At 48.1% G+C, this 19,146-nt stretch overlaps 1 protein-coding gene across 1 annotated transcript in view; it reads left to right on the forward strand.

Annotated features, from left to right (window-relative positions):
- The window catches only part of LOC141148120 (uncharacterized), a 36,392-nt gene extending 18,528 nt beyond the window's left edge, over positions 1–17,864 (forward strand). Inside the window, exons 6-9 of the mRNA XM_073635285.1 lie at positions 31–96; positions 3,140–3,329; positions 3,403–3,557; positions 15,252–17,864. Of these exons, the coding sequence (XP_073491386.1) occupies positions 31–96; positions 3,140–3,329; positions 3,403–3,557; positions 15,252–15,890 (1,050 nt within the window). The 3' untranslated portion in view covers positions 15,891–17,864. The remainder of the gene's footprint in view (positions 1–30; positions 97–3,139; positions 3,330–3,402; positions 3,558–15,251) is intronic.
- The last annotated feature ends 1,282 nt before the right edge of the window (positions 17,865–19,146 follow it).

Here is a 19,146-nt window from a genome sequence, read left to right on the forward strand (position 1 = left end):
ATCACAATGTTTCTGTCTGACCTCCCCCAGCAAGCATTCTGGTGTTTGGTCCAAATCTGTGACAAGTATCTGCCAGGATATTACAGTGCCGGCCTGGTGAGAAAAACACCCCTCCCCCCTTGTGTGACTGACCACTTACAGTTTACATTCATGTCGACCTTTACTGACTGTGTCCATCTTCTGTCCTCCGATCCTCACTATCTCCTCCACCTTTACTGACTGTGTCCACCTTCTGTCCTCTGATCCTCACTATCTCCTCCACCTTTACCGACTGTGTCCACCTTCTGTCCTCTGATCCTCACTATCTTCTCCACCTTTACTGACTGTGTCCACCTTCTGTCCTCTGATCCTCACTATCTCCTCCACCTTTACTGACTGTCCACCTTTTGTCCTCCGATCCTCACTATCTCCTCCATCCTTCCTGACTCTGTCCACCTTCTGTCCTCCGATCCTCACTATCTCCTCCACCTTTACTGACTGTGTCCACCTTCTGTCCTCCGATCCTCACTATCTCCTCCATCTTTACCGACTGTGTCCACCTTCTGTCCTCTGATCCTCACTATCTCCTCCACCTTTACCGACTGTGTCCACCTTCTGTCCTCTGATCCTCACTATCTCCTCCATCCTTCCTGACTGTGTCCATCTTCTGTCCTCCGATCCTCACTATCTCCTCCACCTTTACTGACTGTCCACCTTTTGTCCTCCGATCCTCACTATCTCCTCCATCCTTCCTGACTGTGTCCAGCTTCTGTCCTCCGATCCTCACTATCTCCTCCACCTTTACTGACTGTCCACCTTTTGTCCTCCGATCCTCACTATCTCCTCCATCCTTCCTGACTGTGTCCAGCTTCTGTCCTCCGATCCTCACTATCTCCTCCATCCTTCCTGACTGTGTCCACCTTCTGTCCTCCGATCCTCACTATCTCCTCCATCCTTCCTGACTGTGTCCACCTTCTGTCCTCCGATCCTCACTATCTCCTCCATCCTTCCTGACTGTGTCCACCTTCTGTCCTCCGATCCTCACTATCTCCTCCATCCTTCCTGACTGTGTCCACCTTCTGTCCTCCGATCCTCACTATCTCCTCCATCCTTCCTGACTGTGTCCACCTTCTGTCCTCCGATCCTCACTATCTCCTCCATCCTTCCTGACTGTGTCCACCTTCTGTCCTCCGATCCTCACTCTCTCCTCCATCCTTCCTGACTGTGTCCACCTTCTGTCCTCCGATCTTCACTATCTCCTCCATCCTTCCTGACTGTGTCCACCTTCTGTCCTCCGATCCTCACTATCTCCTCCATCCTTACTGACTGTGTCCACCTTCTGTCCTCCGATCCTCACTATCTCCTCCACCTTTACTGACTGTCTCCTCCATCCTTCCTGACTGTGTCCATCTTCTGTCCTCCGATCCTCACTATCTCCTCCACCTTTACTGACTGTGTCCACCTTCTGTCCTCCGATCCCCACTATCTCCTCTATCCTTCCTGACTGTGTCCAGCTTCTGTCCTCCGATCCTCACTATCTCCTCCATCCTTACTGACTGTGTCCACCTTCTGTCCTCCGATCCTCACTATCTCCTCCACCTTTACTGACTGTCTCCTCCATCCTTCCTGACTGTGTCCAGCTTCTGTCCTCCGATCCTCACTATCTCCTCCATCCTTACTGACTGTGTCCACCTTCTGTCCTCCGATCCTCACTATCTCCTCCACCTTTACTGACTGTCTCCTCCATCCTTCCTGACTGTGTCCAGCTTCTGTCCTCCGATCCTCACTATCTCCTCTATCCTTCCTGACTGTGTCCAGCTTCTGTCCTCCGATCCTCACTATCTCCTCCACCTTTACTGACTGTGTCCACCTTCTGTCCTCCGATCCTCACTATCTCCTCCATCCTTCCTGACTCTGTCCACCTTCTGTCCTCCGATCCTCACTATCTCCTCCATCCTTCCTGACTCTGTCCACCTTCTGTCCTCCGATCCTCACTATCTCCTCCACCTTTACTGACTGTGTCCATCTTCTGTCCTCCGATCCTCACTATCTCCTCCATCCTTCCTGATTGTGTCCATCTTCTGTCCTCCGATCCTCACTATCTCCTCCATCCTTCCTGACTGTGTCCACCTTCTGTCCTCCGATCCTCACTATCTCCTCCATCCTTCCTGACTGTGTCCACCTTCTGTCCTCCGATCCTCACTATCTCCTCCATCCTTCCTGACTGTGTCCATCTTCTGTCCTCCGATCCTCACTATCTCCTCCACCTTTACTGACTGTGTCCACCTTCTGTCCTCCGATCCTCACTATCTCCTCCACCTTTACTGACTGTGTCCACCTTCTGTCCTCCGATCCTCACTATCTCCTCCACCTTTACTGACTGTGTCCACCTTCTGTCCTCCTATCCTCACTATCTCCTCCATTCTTCCTGACTGTGTCCATCTTCTGTCCTCCGATCCTCACTATCTCCTCCACCTTTACTGACTGTGTCCACCTTCTGTCCTCCGATCCTCACTATCTCCTCCATACTTCCTGACTGTCCACCTTCTGTCCTCCGATCCTCACTATCTCCTCCATCCTTCCTGACTGTGTCCACCTTCTGTCCTCCGATCCTCACTATCTCCTCCATCCTTCCTGACTGTGTCCACCTTCTGTCCTCCGATCCTCACTATCTCCTCCATCCTTCCTGACTGTGTCCTCCATCCTTCCTGACTGTGTCCACCTTCTGTCCTCCGATCCTCACTATCTCCTCCATCCTTCCTGACTGTGTCCACCTTCTGTCCTCCGATCCTCACTATCTCCTCCATCCTTCCTGACTGTGTCCACCTTCTGTCCTCCGATCCTCACTATCTCCTCCATCCTTCCTGACTCTGTCCACCTTCTGTCCTCCGATCCTCACTATCTCCTCCACCTTTACTGACTGTGTCCATCTTCTGTCCTCCGATCCTCACTATCTCCTTCACCTTTACTCACTGTCCACCGATCCCAACTGTCTGCTCTCCCATTACTATGTGTGTCCAGTCTATGTCCTCTACTCCCCACTATCCGCTGCCCCATTTCTATATGTGTCTAAGCTTTATTCTCTCTACTTTATTTCTTCCCTCTTCCCCAGTGATTGGTGTCCTCTCAGTGTTTCTCATACCTGTTTCTCTACTGACAGGAAGCCATACAGTTGGACGGAGAGATTTTCTTTGCCCTGTTGCGTAGGGTTTGCCCCATGGCTTACAGACATCTAAAGAAGTTTAAGATTGACCCCATCCTGTATATGACGGAGTGGTTTATGTGTATCTTCTCCCGTACTCTTCCTTGGTCCTCTGTCCTACGTGTATGGGATATGTTCTTCTGTGAAGGTGGGTGTGATGACACCAGCATAGCCTTGTACTGCGCACATAAAAGGGGTGCTGATTTCTTCCTGTCTTGTAGGGGTGAAGATTGTTTTCCGGGTAGGTCTTGTGTTGCTTCGGCACACACTGGGGTCAGTGGACAAGCTGCGGAGCTGTCAAGGCATGTATGAGACCATGGAGAAATTACGGAGCCTTCCACCTCACTGTATGCAGGAGGAAGTTCTTCTCCCAGAGGTGAGAGTTGTCCTCTCTCTTCCTTTTTTTATATACGGAGCAATGCAGTCTTCCCCGATCACCTTTAATTCTGCACAATCTCTGCCTTACTTCTGCTTTGTGTTAGATTGCTGAAGGCTTTATGTGGTCTTCGCATTGACACTTCCTCAGTTTCAGGTGATTGGCTTATTTCAGAATTCTTGTTTTTAAAGACGCAGAGCATTGTAGAAAGCATAATCCTAAAAAGGGTATAGTAAAGAAAGACGCCATGTACAGATCAATAAAGGAGGTCACATTTAATTGTCTTTATCTTAAATAGAATTCCGGCTTGTACCCCAACTAGTCTTACAACATGACGACCCCCCAAACACCTGGTCCCAAGGATTAGGATGATGGGGAGGTTAGAGGAAGGGGTATACAATGGGGTTATTGGGTAGAGGTACTGTGAGGTTGAGAGGGATGGGTGAGAACCTAGTTTCTTTATCATACACCACGAGACACAGAGCACTATAGTAACTATGGTGAGTTATACGCCACCTATAGGTGAATGGACACTACTACACTCAAAAAAACAGTAAGTCCCCCTACCATACCGGGAGTACCTCAGTTTTTTCGACAATGTCTGTTGGTCACGGTGCCCAAAAGCCAAAATAGATGGTACCCGGGCCTCGTGGAAGAAGAAACGAGGTTTCTGCCTGTAATGCATTCTCTTTTGAGAGCTGGACCCTGGGATTCGGCACCTTGGTCATGTTTATACAACCAAAGAGTTCTCCGGCAGGGTGCTGTACAGGTCCAAGGTAGTGGACCCCGTTAAGGGGGACCCGGTCCTTGAAGGTCTGTCATGACACGGCCCGCCATGATGGGTGAAGGCTGGATCTGTCTGTGATAATCTCCAGCTGTCCTGCGGCGGTCAGAAAGATCCTAAGGTATGTGTGTATGTATGTGTGTGTATATATATATATATATATATATATATATATATATAATATTTATTTATAATATTTATTTCACTTTTGGACTTTCTTCTGTGAATATGCGTTTCCTTGCCTGTGTTTTGCCACTAGAGGGTGTAAAAGCAACATTCCAGGCTTCCCTGTGTTATGCTCAGTATCAGCAAAGGCTCCTGCGGACAGCATTGCTCCCTCTCAGCTCTGTCAGCCATCACTGGGGGTTTTGGGGGGGCCACATTCAGCACAGTGGTCAGGTTCCCCCCCTGCTGAGACCCTTTGCCCCCTCCCCCCCCCCCCTCCCCCCACCATGGGACCAGCCTATCCTCGCGTGCGGAAAATGTTTTATTTTTTTGAAAAAAGAGGGCGGAGTGGGGGCGTGGCTTAGACGCCGCCGGCGTGCACGTGATACATGGCGCAAGGCTTACTGGTTTTAAAAGCTTTTAACTCTAGAGGTGTGTGGTTGGCTGACGGAGGGATACAGAGCATACAAGGGTATGTAAGCTGTATGGATGTTTGGATACAGGCATTTTTCAGGGGGCGTGTTTTACTCAGCATTTAGACTGAGCATTTAATCTCGGCATGTATTTCATTTGCTGGACTAAGTCTCGGCAGTAGATGCACTGTGTTAGTACCTCTGCTTTTTGTGCTTAGGACTATGTCTTCCCGTAAAAAGGGGAATATGACAGGGGGGAGCGCAAAGTCGCTGCAGTCAGTCTGAGGCTCCTAGTCGCACGTCCGCAGTTCAATCCTCCCCTGAAAGACCTGGAGCATCTGGCCAGTCTGAGCCACCTGGACTCTCAGGCATTGTAGCTACCTCCAACATTTCAGCCTCTGCATACGTCACTAGAGGACATTTTGGCTCTGGCTGGTTTGGAAAGGGAAAATGGCTGATATGCTCACATCCCCCTCCCAGGAGGGGAGAAAATGCGGTGGATCCCCTTTTCCTGCCCTTGACCTTGAAGTATTGGAATGGGCAGGAGATATTGGGGTACCTTTTTGGGGGATCAGGCAGAAAGAAGTTCGGATGACTCCTCTTCTGAGGGTTCAGCATCTGAAGAACCTTTTCTCAACTTCGCAATCTCAGAAATTGCTAATCCAATCCCTTACGGAGTTGGGTCCGTTCTGGATATACGTTGCCCCCTGCAGAGGTGGATGATGTTTTCCTTCTCCTCCTTGGGTTCCCTAAAACCCCCACAGGGTTCACAACGCACCCGTTACTGGAGCAACTGATTTATGCTGATTGGGATCACCCAGATAATATCAGGAATCGGGCCGAGACAGAAGTAAAGTTAAGTCACACTTGTTTAAAGTGGTTGTAAACCCTTACAGACCACTTTGACCTACAGGTAAGCCTAGATTAAGGCCTAGATTAAGGCCTACCTGTAGGTCCAAGAAATGTCTCCTAAACCTACACGGTTTAGGAGATATTTGCAAAAAGACAGGGACAGCGGCGAGCAAGCGCACTGAGCATGCCGCTGCTAACGGCTATATGCCGTTAGTGGCAGCTCCCGTGCGCATGCGCGGGAGTGACGTCATTGCGGCTCCGGCCAATCACAGCGCCGGAGCCACAATACCCGGAAAGAAGATGGACGCTCCGTAGCAGAGGGGACAGCAGTGACATCGCAGGCTCCTGTGTCAGGTAAGTGACACATAATGGGATGCGATGCGATGCATAGTAGCCCATTATGCTTTACCTATGCATGGAAACAAAGAGGAAGTAAACCCATCAGGGTTTACTTCCTCTTTAATAATAATAATAAGGTAAACGTAGTCAAAACAAGCCAGAGTTCAGCAAACGGATCGGATAGTCAGCCAAGCCAATGTCAGGGAGCCAGAGATAAACGTAGTAGTACAGCAAGCAGGATCTGGAGCCAGAAGGAACGTCAGCCAAGCAAGTCTTCAACAGGAATGCAGGAGAATGTCTCTGTGATGTTGGCAAAGGCGAAGGCAGAGATCAAGTGAGCTGGACGACTTTAACCGGTTCAGCCCCGGAAGATTTTACCCCCTTCCTGACCAGAGCATTTTTTTACGATTCGGCGCTGCGTTGCTTTAGCTGACTAATGCATGGTCGTGTGACGTGGCTCCCAAACAAAATTGACGTCCTCTTTTTCCCACAAATAGAGATTTCTTTTGGTGGTATTTGATCGGCTCTGCGATTTGTATTTTTTTGCGCTATAAACAAAATAAGAGCGACAATTTTGAAAAAAACGCATTATTTTTTACATTTTGCTATAATAAATATCCCCCAAAAATATATAAAAAAACATTTTTTTTCCTCAGTTTAGGCCGATATGTATTCTTCTACATATTTTTGGTAAAAAAAAATCACGATAAGCGTTTGATTGGTTTGCGCAAAAGTTATAGCGTTTACTAAATAGGGGATAGTTTTATGGCATTTTTATTAATCTTTTTTTTTTTTTTTTTTTTTTTACTAGTAATGGCGGCAATCAGCGATTTTTTTTTTTTTTTTTTTTTTTTTTTTTATTGTGACTGCGACGTTATGGCGGACATGTCGGACATTTTTGGGACCATTGTCATTTATACAGTGATCAGTGCGATTAAAAATGCACTGATTCCTGTGTAAATGACACTGGCAGTGAAGGGGTTAACCACTAGGGGGCGGGGAGGGGTTACGTGTGTCCTAGGGAGTGATTACTAACTGTAGGGGGGATGGGCTGTGTGTGTGACGTCACTGATCTCTGCTCCAATGAGAGGGAGCAGAGATCGAGTGACACTTGTCACTAGGGCAGAACGGGGAGATGCTGTTTACAACGACATCTCCCCGTTCATCCTCTCCGTGAGGCGATCGCGGGTATCCCCGCGGCGATAGAGTCCGCAGGACCCGCGACCCGACTCACGGAGCTCCCGGCTGGCGCGCATGCAATGGCACGGCGGGGAATTCAAATGGACGTACCTGTAAGTCCATTTGCCCAGCCGTGCCATTCTGCCGACGTACATCGGCGTGTGTGCCGGTCGGGAACCGGTTAAGTAGGCAGGACTGACGAGCAGACTCAACAACAGCTGAGTCACTGTGGAGAGAGATGGGAGCTGGCAATTAGCCGACAGCTGAGCGGCCAGCTCAGAGAAGGAAGGGCTGAGCCCAGCCCTGACAGATAAGCAGTTTTCTCCTCCTAAGAAGTTCTCTCTTCTCTATCCTATGGAGAAAACGTTTACAAAGAGGTGGGATTTGCCTGCGGTAGACGCTGATATCTCCTCTATAAACAGAAATTTACCTTGTCCAGGGGACAAAGTACAAGTGTTTAGAGATTCAGCTGATAAGAAGTTGGAATCTCTGCTTAAAGCCTCATTTGCTGTAGCTGTTGCGGTAGCAGCAAATGTGCATCTTTCTACCCCTTATGCCCCATACACACATTCCGATTATCGGATGATAAAAATCGGCTTTCGGACAGATCGTTCGATAATCTGATCGTTTAATACGCAGCTTTCGACAGCCGATCACGACAGTCCGTCCAACCAAATCCGAAGGGACAAACACGAAAACTTTGCTCGGATGACAGCCCCATTGTTCGACAATCGTGTAATCGGTACAGTATGCGTCCGCTAAAAGTCGATCGACAAACACCACGCATGCTCGGAAACACGAAAATAAACCAGAAGGACACAGGGGTCACACGTATTTGACATCATTTAAAATACGTACCCTGTTTCCCCAAAAATAAGACCTAGCGTGATTGTCGGTGATGGCTGCAATATAAGCCCTACCCCCCAAATAAGCCCTACCTTGTTTCTCCGAAAATAAGCCCTACCCTGAAAAGAAGACCTACAAGGACTTTAACTAGGGCTTATTTGGGGGGTAGGGCTTATAATGCAGCCATCACTGACAATCACGCTAGGTCTTATTTTCGGGGAAACGGTAGCTACGCACAGTGGAAGATTTTTCCGGATTCGTACGACAAAAATCTTACACACATTTTGCACCGTTGTATTCGATCTTAGTTTTATGCAACAAAATACGAACGATCTCTCGTACGATAATCGGAGCGTGTGTACGGGGCATTAGGGACGAATTCAAGCAGGTTATTAAGAGTTCCTGCTCTAAACTGAAGAGGCCCAAAGGGTTAGCTGAGCTATCTAGGGCCTTCTGCTTTGCAGTGGACGCTATCAAGGATTCTATCCATCAGGCTTCTCGCCTTGCGCTCGTGTTGATACATATGTGTAGGATTCTGTGGCTAGAGAACTGGCCAGCCGAGTTACCATGCAAGAAGCTCTTGGCTGGGTTTCCCTTTTCATGAAGAAAGGTCGTTTTTGGGGAAGATTTGGATAAATATATCCAAAAGATTTCTGGGGGGTAAGAGTACCCTCCTGTCCATTTAAGAAAAAAGAATAAACGTCCTTCTTTCAAACATGCTTCCCCTCCGATGCCTGGGGCAACAGCCTCCAGGCAGTCTCGACGGCCTCCACCGTCAGGGGCAAACAGCCTCATAACCAAACACAGGGCCAGAAAAAGCCCTGGGGTCAGAAGTCCACACGGAGTCCCAAGGTTTCCTTGTGAAGGGGCGCCCCCGCTCGATCGAGTGGGGGGGGAAGACTTCGGTGGTTCAGAAACTTGGTAAAATCCAAGACAAATGGGTCATCTCTGTGGTAACCCTGGGCTACAAACTAGAGTTCCGAGAGGTTCCACCATCTTGTTTTCTAAGATCAAACATTCCCAAGGACCCAGTAAAAAAAAAAAAAAAGTCCTTATTTCTGGCACTGGACTGGTTAAGGTCTCGGGAGTAATACTAGAAGTCCCCTCAGAAGAAAGAGACATGGGGTTTTATTCAAATCTCTTTACGGTACCAAAACCAAATGTAGGTGTCAGACCCATTCTAGATCTCCGGAATCGGAATCACTTCCTAAACATGCGCTCCTTTCAAATGGAATCAATCCGGTCAGTTGTATCCACCCTATGGAGAGGAGAAGTTCTAGCATCCATAGATATCAAAGATGTGTATCTACATGTGCCAATATTTCCCGCTCACCAGAAGTTTCTGCGGTTTGCGGTAGAGCAGCGCCACTTTCAGTTCGTGGCCTTGCCCTTCGGGTTAGCCACCGCTCCCTGAGTGCTTACAAAAGTTCTAGCCCCAGTACTAGCAAGACTAAGGGGCCAGGGTATAGCAGTAATGGCATACCTAGACGACCTATTACTGGCAGATCAGTCAATAGCACGGTTAAACCATGGGGTGTCCAGAACGCTCAGTTATCTGGGACACGTGGGTTGGATTCTCAATCTAGAGAAATCCTCCTTGCGGCCAGTAAGAAGGCTGAAGTATTTGGGCCTGGTCAGACACAACCCAGGAAAGGGTGTTTTCGCCTCAGGTAAAAGCCAATGCTCTGAGAGCTGGTCCAGGTGGTCAAGGCAAGGAAGGGTCCTTCCATTCGCCTTTGCATGAGATACTAGGGAAGATTGTAGCTTCCTTCGAAGCGGTTCCCTATGCCCAGTTTCATTCAAGACTGTTGCAACACAGCATTCTGTCTCCTTGGAACAAACGGATCCAAGCCTTGGATTGTCCAATGAATCTGGCTCCAAAAGTACGCCAGAGTCTCAATTGGTGATAACCAGGGATTTACAGAAAGGAAGAACCTTCATTCCAGTTTCCTGGAGAGTAGTAACAGCTGATGCCAGCCTATGGGGCTGGGGAACAGTTCTAGAAGAGACCACTCTTCAAGGAAAGTGTTTAGAGTCCCAGAAGACCTTGCTATCAACATCCTAGAGATTTGGGCAGTAAATCTGGCTCTAATAGCTGGGACGTTCAGGTTGCAGAATCCTTCTGTCAGCATACAATCCGACAATGCCACAGCAGTGGCCTATAGCGATCACCAAGGGGGCACCAGAAGCCACGCAGCCCAAAAGGGAGGTGGCACTGGTGTAGTGGTTAGCACTTTCGCTAGCAGCAAAAAGGACCATATTCTGTCTTGGGCAGAGAAACAAGTTCTTGCCTATCTGCAGTCTGCATTCCAGGAGTGGAAAATTGGCAGGCAGATTTCTTGAGCCGTCAACAGTTGTTGCCGGCAGAATGGTCTCTACATCCCCATGTCTTTTTGGTCATATGCCAAAGATGGGGGTACGCCAGACGTAGATCTGTTGGCGTCCAGGTTCAACAAGAAGTTGGACAACTTTGTGGCGAGAACAAGGGATCCACTTGCACTCGGAATAGATGCGTTAGTGACCCCATGGGATCCGTTTTCACTGATTTATGCATTCCCTCCAGTTCAGCTATTACCACGCTCCACAGGATCAGGGAAGAAGGGAAGCCGGTAATATTGGTACCCCCGGCATGGCCCAGAAGACCCTGGTATGCAGGGATCGTGAGAATGGCAGTAGGGGAGTCATGGACTCTTCCATCTCGTCCGGACCTGCTGTCGCAGGGACCGGTATTCCATCCTGCCTTACAGTCGCTAAATTTAACCCTGTGGCTATTGAAGCCCACATTCTAAAAAATCAGGGGCTTTCAGGTTCGGTAGTAACCACCATGATTAATGCCAGAAAGCCGGCCTCCAGGACCATTTATTATATAGGGTCTGGAGAGTCTGTCTCCTGGTGTGAAGCCAAGGGTTGGCATCCTCGAAAGTATGTTGTAGGAAGAATTCTGGCCTTTCTACAGTTAGGAGTAGAAATGAAGCTGGCCTTGAGTACAATCAAGGGTCAGATTTTGGCCTTGGCAATGTTTTTCCAAAGGCCGCTTGCCTCACATTCTTTAGTCCGGGCATTCATACAAGGGGTAACTCGGATAACTCCACCAGTTAGACTACCCTTGTGCCCATGGGATTTGAATCTGGTATTGTTAATGTTGCAAAGACAACCCTTTGAACCTCTATGTAATATTCCTTTGCTCCTTTTGACAAGGAAATTGGTATTCCTAGTTGTGGTAACCTCCACAAGAAGAGTATCAGAGTTGGCTGCTTTCTCCTGTAAAGAGCCATACTTCATCATTCATAAGGATATGGTGGTGCTGCGTCCTCACCCAACCTTTTTACCAAAGGTAGTGTCTCTGGTTTTCATCTGAATCAAGATGTTTCCCTACCTTCCTTTTTTCCAGAACCTCGTTCTGTAGAAGAAAAATTATTGCATTCTCTCGATTATTAATTAAAGAAAATACAGTCAGCGCAAAAATACAACTGTCACAAAGTAAACAAGCTGCTGAACACTAAAGGCAAACATATAAAACCTCAAAAGACATATGGAAAACAAAGCTGTGCAGCGCTATACTTAAAAGTCCAAATAAAGTCCTAAAAATTAGAAATCACATGTAGATGGAAAAAGGATTCTCCTCTGGAATGATGTAGGTGCTCAAGAAAATTCCATGCAGTGCTACAAATCCGTGAACCCACCACCGGCCAGCCAAACCGCTCACCTTAGCATATGGACCCCTGAACTAACAGATGGGTCATAACAGCTTTTACCACACTCAGTGGATAAGGATGAAGACTTGTCTAAGTAGATGGTCCCACGGTAATGAAAATGGCACTCGAATTTGCAGATCATATCACATGAAATAAAAATGGAAAAACATAGTGCACACTGCGTGGCTAAAACACAATAACATTTATTAAAATTCGGTACTCACAAACACGGCACTATGCCCTAGTGCTGGGATACAGGTAAAAATTTCATCAAAAGAGTATCGTGAGTTGAATGATGGCTGCAGTGATGTCCAAAAGCTCCCGATTATAGTGAGAGCAGTTAAGGTCTATCTGAAAGCGACAGCTCGGATACGGAAAACTGATGTTTTGTTTGTGTTGCCAGAAGGCCCTAGAAAGGGTGAGGCAGCATCGAAATCTACTATTGCTAAGTGGATTTGTCAGGTGATTAGTCAGGCTTATGGTCTGAAAAGAAAGGTTCCTCCCTTTCCGATTAAAGCGCACTTTACCCGGGCAGTAGAGCTGCACAATTAATCGTTAAAAGATAGTGATCTCGATTCAACCCCCATGACCATCTCCATTGCAGAGTTTGATGATTCTTTCATATAATAAGTGGAGAGACTTATCTGCTCACTCAGCTGTCAAAAGAAAACATCCGGGCAGTCTGCCAAGTTTTTAACATGAAACATTGTAACAAACTTTTCCTTCTCAGATCAAAGGGATAAACTTCTGTGTGTAAAGAAAACATCCAGGCAGTCTGCCAAGTTTTTAACAACATGCAGGAAGTTTAACCACTTAAAAGTCTCTAAATCTTTTTCTGACACTTGTTTAACTTAAAATCAATATTTTTTGCTAGAAAATTACTTGGAACCCCCAAACATTATATATATGTTAGCAGAGACCCTAGGGAATAAAATGTCAATTGTTGCCATATTTTATGTCGCACTGTATTTGCCCAGCGGTCTTTCAAACGCAATTTTTGGGGAAAAAATACACTTCAATGAAGTGTAAAAAAAAAAAAAAAGAAACCGTAAAGTTAGCCCAATTTTTTTTATTGTAATGTGAAAGATGATGTTATGCCGTGAGAATCGTGAGAAAATCGTGATCGACCTTCTAAGTAAAAAAAATCGTGATTCTCATTTTAGGCAGAATCGTGCAGCTCTACCCGGGCGGTGAATCAGCAAGCCTCTGTGGTTCAGATTTGCCGCTACTTGGTCGTCGGTACATACATTCACAAGATTCTATCAAATGGATGTAAGATGGTAGGAGGACACCGCCCTCGGGCAGCAGTATAGGTCCTCACTCCTGACGGCGGCTATTTCGCTTTGTGTCTCCCTCCCCTCAGGTGACATTGCTTTGGGACATCCCATATAGTGATTAATATGGTGCTCTGTGTCCCGTGATGTACAATAAAGAAAATTAGGATTTTTATAACAGCTTACCTGTAAAATCCTTTTCTTGGAGTACATCATGGGACACAGAGATCCCTCCCCTCTTATTGGGATAAGTATTTTGCTTTGCTACAAAAACTGAGGTACTCCCGGTATGTGAGGGGTTATATAGGGAGGGGACTTCCTGGTTTTTTTTTTTTTTTTTTTTTTTTTTTTTTAGAGTGTACAAGTGTCCATTCACCTATAGGTGGCGTATAACCCACATAGTTATTACTATGGTGCTCTGTGTCCCATGATGTATGATAAAGAAAAGGATTTTACAGGTAAGCTATTATAAAAATCCTATTAAGGTCTGGGATGATGATGATGATGGAGATGGGTGAGGTAGAGGGAGGGATTTACAATGGGGTTATTGGGTAGAGTTGCTACAGGGTTGATAAGGATGATGGTGAGGTTCTTTGAGGGGTTTACGATGGGGTTATTGGGTAGAGGTGCTATGGGGTTGATAAGGATGATGGTGAGGTTCTGGGAGGGGTTTACGATGGGGTTATTGGGTAGAGGTGCTATGGGGTTGATAAGGATGATGGTGAGGTTCTGGGAGGGGTTTACGATGGGATTATTGGGTAGAGGTGCTATGGGGTTGATAGGGATGATGGTGAGGTAGAGGGAGGGGTTTACGATGGGGTTATTGGGTAGAGGTGCTATGGGGTTGATAGGGATGATGGTGAGGTAGAGGGAGGGGTTTACGATGGGGTTATTGGGTAGAGGTGCTATGGGGTTGATAGGGATGATGGTGAGGTAGAGGGAGGGGTTTACGATGGGGTTATTGGGTAGAGGTGCTATGGGGTTGATAAGGATGATGGTGAGGTAGAGGGAGGGGTTTACGATGGGGTTATTGGGTAGAGGTACTACGGGGTTGATAGGGATGATGGTGAGGTAGAGGTTTACAATGGGGTTATTGGGTAGAGGTGCTATGGGGTTGATAAGGATGATGGTGAGGTAGAGGGGGAGGGGTTTACAATGGGGTTATTGGGTAGAGGTGCTACGGGGTTGATAGGGATGATGGTGAGGTAGAGGGAGGGGTTTACGATGGGGTTATTGGGTAGAGGTACTACGAGGTTGATAGGGATGATGGTGAGGTAGAGGTTTACAATGGGGTTATTGGGTAGAGGTGCTATGGGGTTGATAGGGATGATGGTGAGGTAGAGGGAGGGGTTTACGATGGGGTTATTGGGTAGAGGTACTACGGGGTTGATAGTGATGATGGTGAGGTAGAGGTTTACAATGGGGTTATTGGGTAGAGGTGCTATGGGGTTGATAGGGATGATGGTGAGGTAGAGGGAGGGGTTTACAATGGGGTTATTGGGTAGAGGTGCTATGGGGTTGATAGGGGTGAGGTAGAGGGAGGGGTTTACAATGGGGTTATTGGGTAGAGGTGCTACGGGGTTGATAGGGATGATGGTGAGGTAGAGGGAGGGGTTTACAATGGGGTTATTGGGTAGAGGTGCTATGGGGTTGATAGGGGTGAGGTAGAGGGAGGGGTTTACGATGGAGTTATTGGGTAGAGGTACTACGGGGTTGATAGGGATGATGGTGAGGTAGAGGGAGGGGTTTACAATGGGGTTATTGGGTAGAGGTGCTATGGGGTTGATAGGGGTGAGGTAGAGGGAGGGGTTTACAATGGGGTTATTGGGTAGAGGTACTACGGGGTTGATAGGGATGATGGTGAGGTAGAGGGAGGGGTTTACAATGGGGTTATTGGGTAGAGGTATTATGTGGTTGAGAGGGATTGGTGAGGGTCCAGTATCAAGGATTGGGATGGTGGTGGAAAGGGGAGGGGGGGGTAAAGATCTGAGAAGGGCCAGGGATGGAGGGAGGAGTGCAATGATCCTCCCAGACATGCAGTTGGGAAAGGTTGAGGAGTTGGGGGGAGGGTCTCTGTGTAGTAGAGCCTTTTTCTTTTATCCCAGAGAATTCTGTGATTTTTATGACTTTTTATATTTGACTTTCAGGTGAGTGCCCTCGCGGTTACAGATGCTCTTATAGAAAGGGAAAGCAATACACAGCTGCGCAAGTGGAGAGAAAACCGAGGAGAGTTACAGTACCGCCCTTCACGCCGCTTACATGGCGCTCGCCAAATTCAGGAAGAAAAGATGCGCCTGAACCCTTCTCTGAGCGGTAGTCGGCTTAGCTTATCCAGCCTATCCAGCCTTCGAAGGCCCTCTCCTCCCAACAGTCCCGCTCTCGCCCTCCAGCCACCGGAGTCTGTGGTGGTGTCTGAGGGTCTGCATCCTGTTCTGCCTTCTCCCACCGCCAATAAAGCACCCTTGGGACCACCCAAGGAGGCCGCCAAGAAGGGTAAGGAGAAACAAAAAGAACAGGACAAAAAGAGAGAGAGGGAAGAAAGGGAGCGGGAAAAGAAGAGAGAGAAGGAAGAAAGAGAAGAGAGGGAGCGCGAGCGGAAAAGGGAGAAAGAGCGAGAAAAACAAAAAGAAAAAGAAGAAAAGCGACTTCAGAAAGAGAAGGAGAAAGCAGAGGCCAAACAGAAGAAAGAGAGGAAAGTTTCTTTCCGTCGTAAGGAGGCGTCTTCCCCGGCCACTGACTCCACCCACAAGAGTGGCACTGGCTCAGCCGATGATACGTATTTCTAACAGACCACATTGTGGATTCTCCGAGTGGAACTGTGTGTCAGTCACTGGATAGTCTTACGAAGAGAGGGAGGTCCTCTGTCTGGGGAAAGTCCTGCAAGACAGGACATGTTTATATTCTGGATCAGTGTTACCTCCAGCAGGGCACTCCTGGATATCTCCCTTCGCCCCCTTTGTTCAGGCTGGTCTCTCCTGATACTCTGGTCTGTAAGGTGCTCTCTCTGGCTCCTGATACTCTCTGAAGTTACTGTGGACGTTACAGATTTTAACTGCTCCACATCTTAGGAAACCCAAAACCTGGAACTGGAACCACTCCACTCCAAAGCTCTTCCTTTTTTTTTTAACCCCCCATTCCCCATTCTTTTCTCTCCCCCATCCCTCTACCAACCAACTCCAGCAGCCCATAGCATTTCTTCAACCATTTCCTGGGATAACCCCAGCACCCTGATTTCAGGGTTTCCCTGTATGAAAAAAGTTGGAGGACAGTTGCTTTGGTAGTCATGTAAATGGATTTGTGTGTGCATTATTCAGTTCTAAAAAACAAAAGGGGGTGGGGTGAAGAAAACCAGCTCTGTAATGATCTTTTAAGCTCTGCTCAACCCCCCCCCCCCAGGTGTTGCTGACTACTTGCTGAAGACTAACACTCCAAGTCTTCCCTTGATTGTATGTCATACTTATTCATTCCCTCCCCGACTGACCTTTGTGCAGTGGGCTGTGGTGCGTGGCCATGGCGGTGCCTTGTGCAATGGGCTGTGGTGCGTGCCCATGGCAGTGCCTTGTGTACAGGCAGAAAGTTACATGAAGTGTTATGCACTCCACATTGAGTAAAGGAAACTGTTTATGTTTACAACCCTGAGAAGATTGCACTCTGCCCCTGTCCCCCCCCCCCCACCCCCACCCCCTTTGCTCTGCGCATGACCCCCCCCCCCTGCATTTCAGGTATACACTTTCATTTGTATATATTTTCGTTGCGTTGCTTTCTGTTTTTAAATGACGATATGTGAGTGTGATGTATACATGAGAGCCTCCGATAACTGGATCCCGATCTGACCCTCGGCATTTCATTTTGGAACAAAGCAGAGCGTTGCACTCTGCACCTGGAGCATAGGACGACCCAAGCCTTGTATTTGTATGTACATATATGTATATTTCTTTGTCTATTCTATCTGAAGAAACTAACTGTTCTTGCTCAGTCATGCTGTATTGACGCCATAAACACTTGTGCTTCCCACCTTACTTAGCTCTTTGCCCCCTGACCTCTTTGCTCCATCTCTCTGACCTCTGGTTCCATCCCTCTGGTCACCCTGCAATCTTTTCTCTATTCCCTCTAGTACCCTCCTGTCCTCTGGTCCCTCTCCGCTCCATCCCTTTAGTCCCCCTCCAACTTTTAGTCACCCTCCGGTCTTTTCTCTATCCCTCTAGTCCCCCTCCACCCTCGGGTCTTTTCTCTAGCCCTCTAGTCCCCTGATCCCCTCCGGTCTCGGCTTCGCCCCCCTCCGGTCTCGGCTTCGCCCCCCTCCGGTCTCGGCTTCGTCCCTCTGGCCCCCCCCTCCGGTCTCGGCTTCGTCCCTCTGGCCCCCCCCTCCGGTCTCGGCTTCGTCCCTCTGGCCCCCCCCCTCCGGTCTCGGCTTCGTCCCTCTGGCCCCCCCTCCGGTCTCGGCTTCGTCCCTCTGGCCCCCCCCTCTACCCTGTTGTCACGCCCTACTTCTTCTCTACCTTCTGCTCTCCCTGTCGCACCTCTGCTCCATGCTCCAGTCCCTTTGCACCCTCTTTGTTGTCCTCAGTGGTTTGCATGATACATTTCATATGGGCTACACCAGTATGCGGCAGCCTCTCCTGCACTGAAGATTGGAACTGGATCATATTTAATATTATGGATGTGTGAGAATTTAGGGGACAGTGTGTGTGGGGAGGGTTTACCTGCATTGCTGTTACTCATCATCCTTGGCTACAACATTACAAAGATCTAACCCTAAACTGAGTGTCGTCTCATCATTTCCCCCCCACATTGAGGGGATCTTGTCTGACTGTAGTTCTGTTGGTCATGGAAGCTTCTGCAACACATGGCCACAATCTCTCTCCATGGCTGGGAGCACGTATGGTTGGCCATTGGGAAACAACAAGTCACCGCAAATCCATATAAATGTTTATTGTGAAAACAGTGTCACATAAGTCAGGAGAATACCAACTTTTTGAAGGCCTGGAAGGTTCCCTTTCTCATGGCAACATAGTGACCTACAGTATCTGACAAAAGTAAGTACACCCCTCAGTGACATTTGTGTAAATCTTTTCTTCTATCTTTTCATGTGACAACACTGAAGAAATGACACTTGTCTACAATGTAAAGTAGTGAGTGTACAGCTTGTATAACAGTGTAAATTTACTGTCCCCTCAAAATAACTCAACACACAGCCATTAATGTCTAAACCGCTGGCAACAAAAGTCAGTACACCCCTAAGTGAAAATCTCCAAATTGGGCCCAAAGTGTCCATATTTTGTGTGGCCACCATTATTTTCCAGCACTGCCTTAACCCTCTTGGACATGGAGGTCACCAGAGCTTCACAGGTTGTCACTGGAGTCCTCCATGATGACATCACGGAGCTGTGGATGTTAGAGACCTTGTGCTCCTCCACCTTCCGTTTGAGGATGTCCCACAGATGATCAATAGGGTTTAGGTCTGGAGACATGCTTGGCCAGTCCATCACCTTTATCCTCAGCTTCTTTAGCAAGGCAGTGGTGGTCTTGGAGGTGTGTTTGGGGTGGTTATCATGTTGGAATACTGCCCTGCGGCCCAGTCTCTGAAGGGAGGGGATCATGCTCTGCTTCAGTAGGTCACAGTACATGTTGGCATTCATGGTTCCCTCAATGATCTGTAGCCCCCCAGTGCCGGTGTTCTGCCATATAGTGTCCTCGTATCAGATAGTGTCCGCCTCGTACTGCGCAGGCGCAGCGCCTGCGCAGTACGGAGGAGCAGGAGATGCCGAAAATGCCCGAAGTTGATCAGCTGACCATCAGCTGTACACGGCGCTCGGGCACCTGTTAGCGATGGCAGTGTAAGAGGGCCCCTCGCGGGCTCGCTTCGCTCGCCACGCTTCGGGCACGGCCTCGCTGCGCTCGGCAAATATTTGTTCTAACTCTATGTCCACTTGGATAGTAGGGAATGATCCTGGACATAGGGTAAGAATAAATGCGCAGGCGCCGTGTACAGCTGACGATCAGCTGTTGAACTTCGGAGACTTTCGGAGTCTCTTTTGTCCT

The sequence above is a fragment of the Aquarana catesbeiana genome, linkage group LG06, assembly GCF_042186555.1.
Source record: "Aquarana catesbeiana isolate 2022-GZ linkage group LG06, ASM4218655v1, whole genome shotgun sequence".
Classification (NCBI taxonomy): Eukaryota; Metazoa; Chordata; class Amphibia; order Anura; family Ranidae; genus Aquarana; species Aquarana catesbeiana.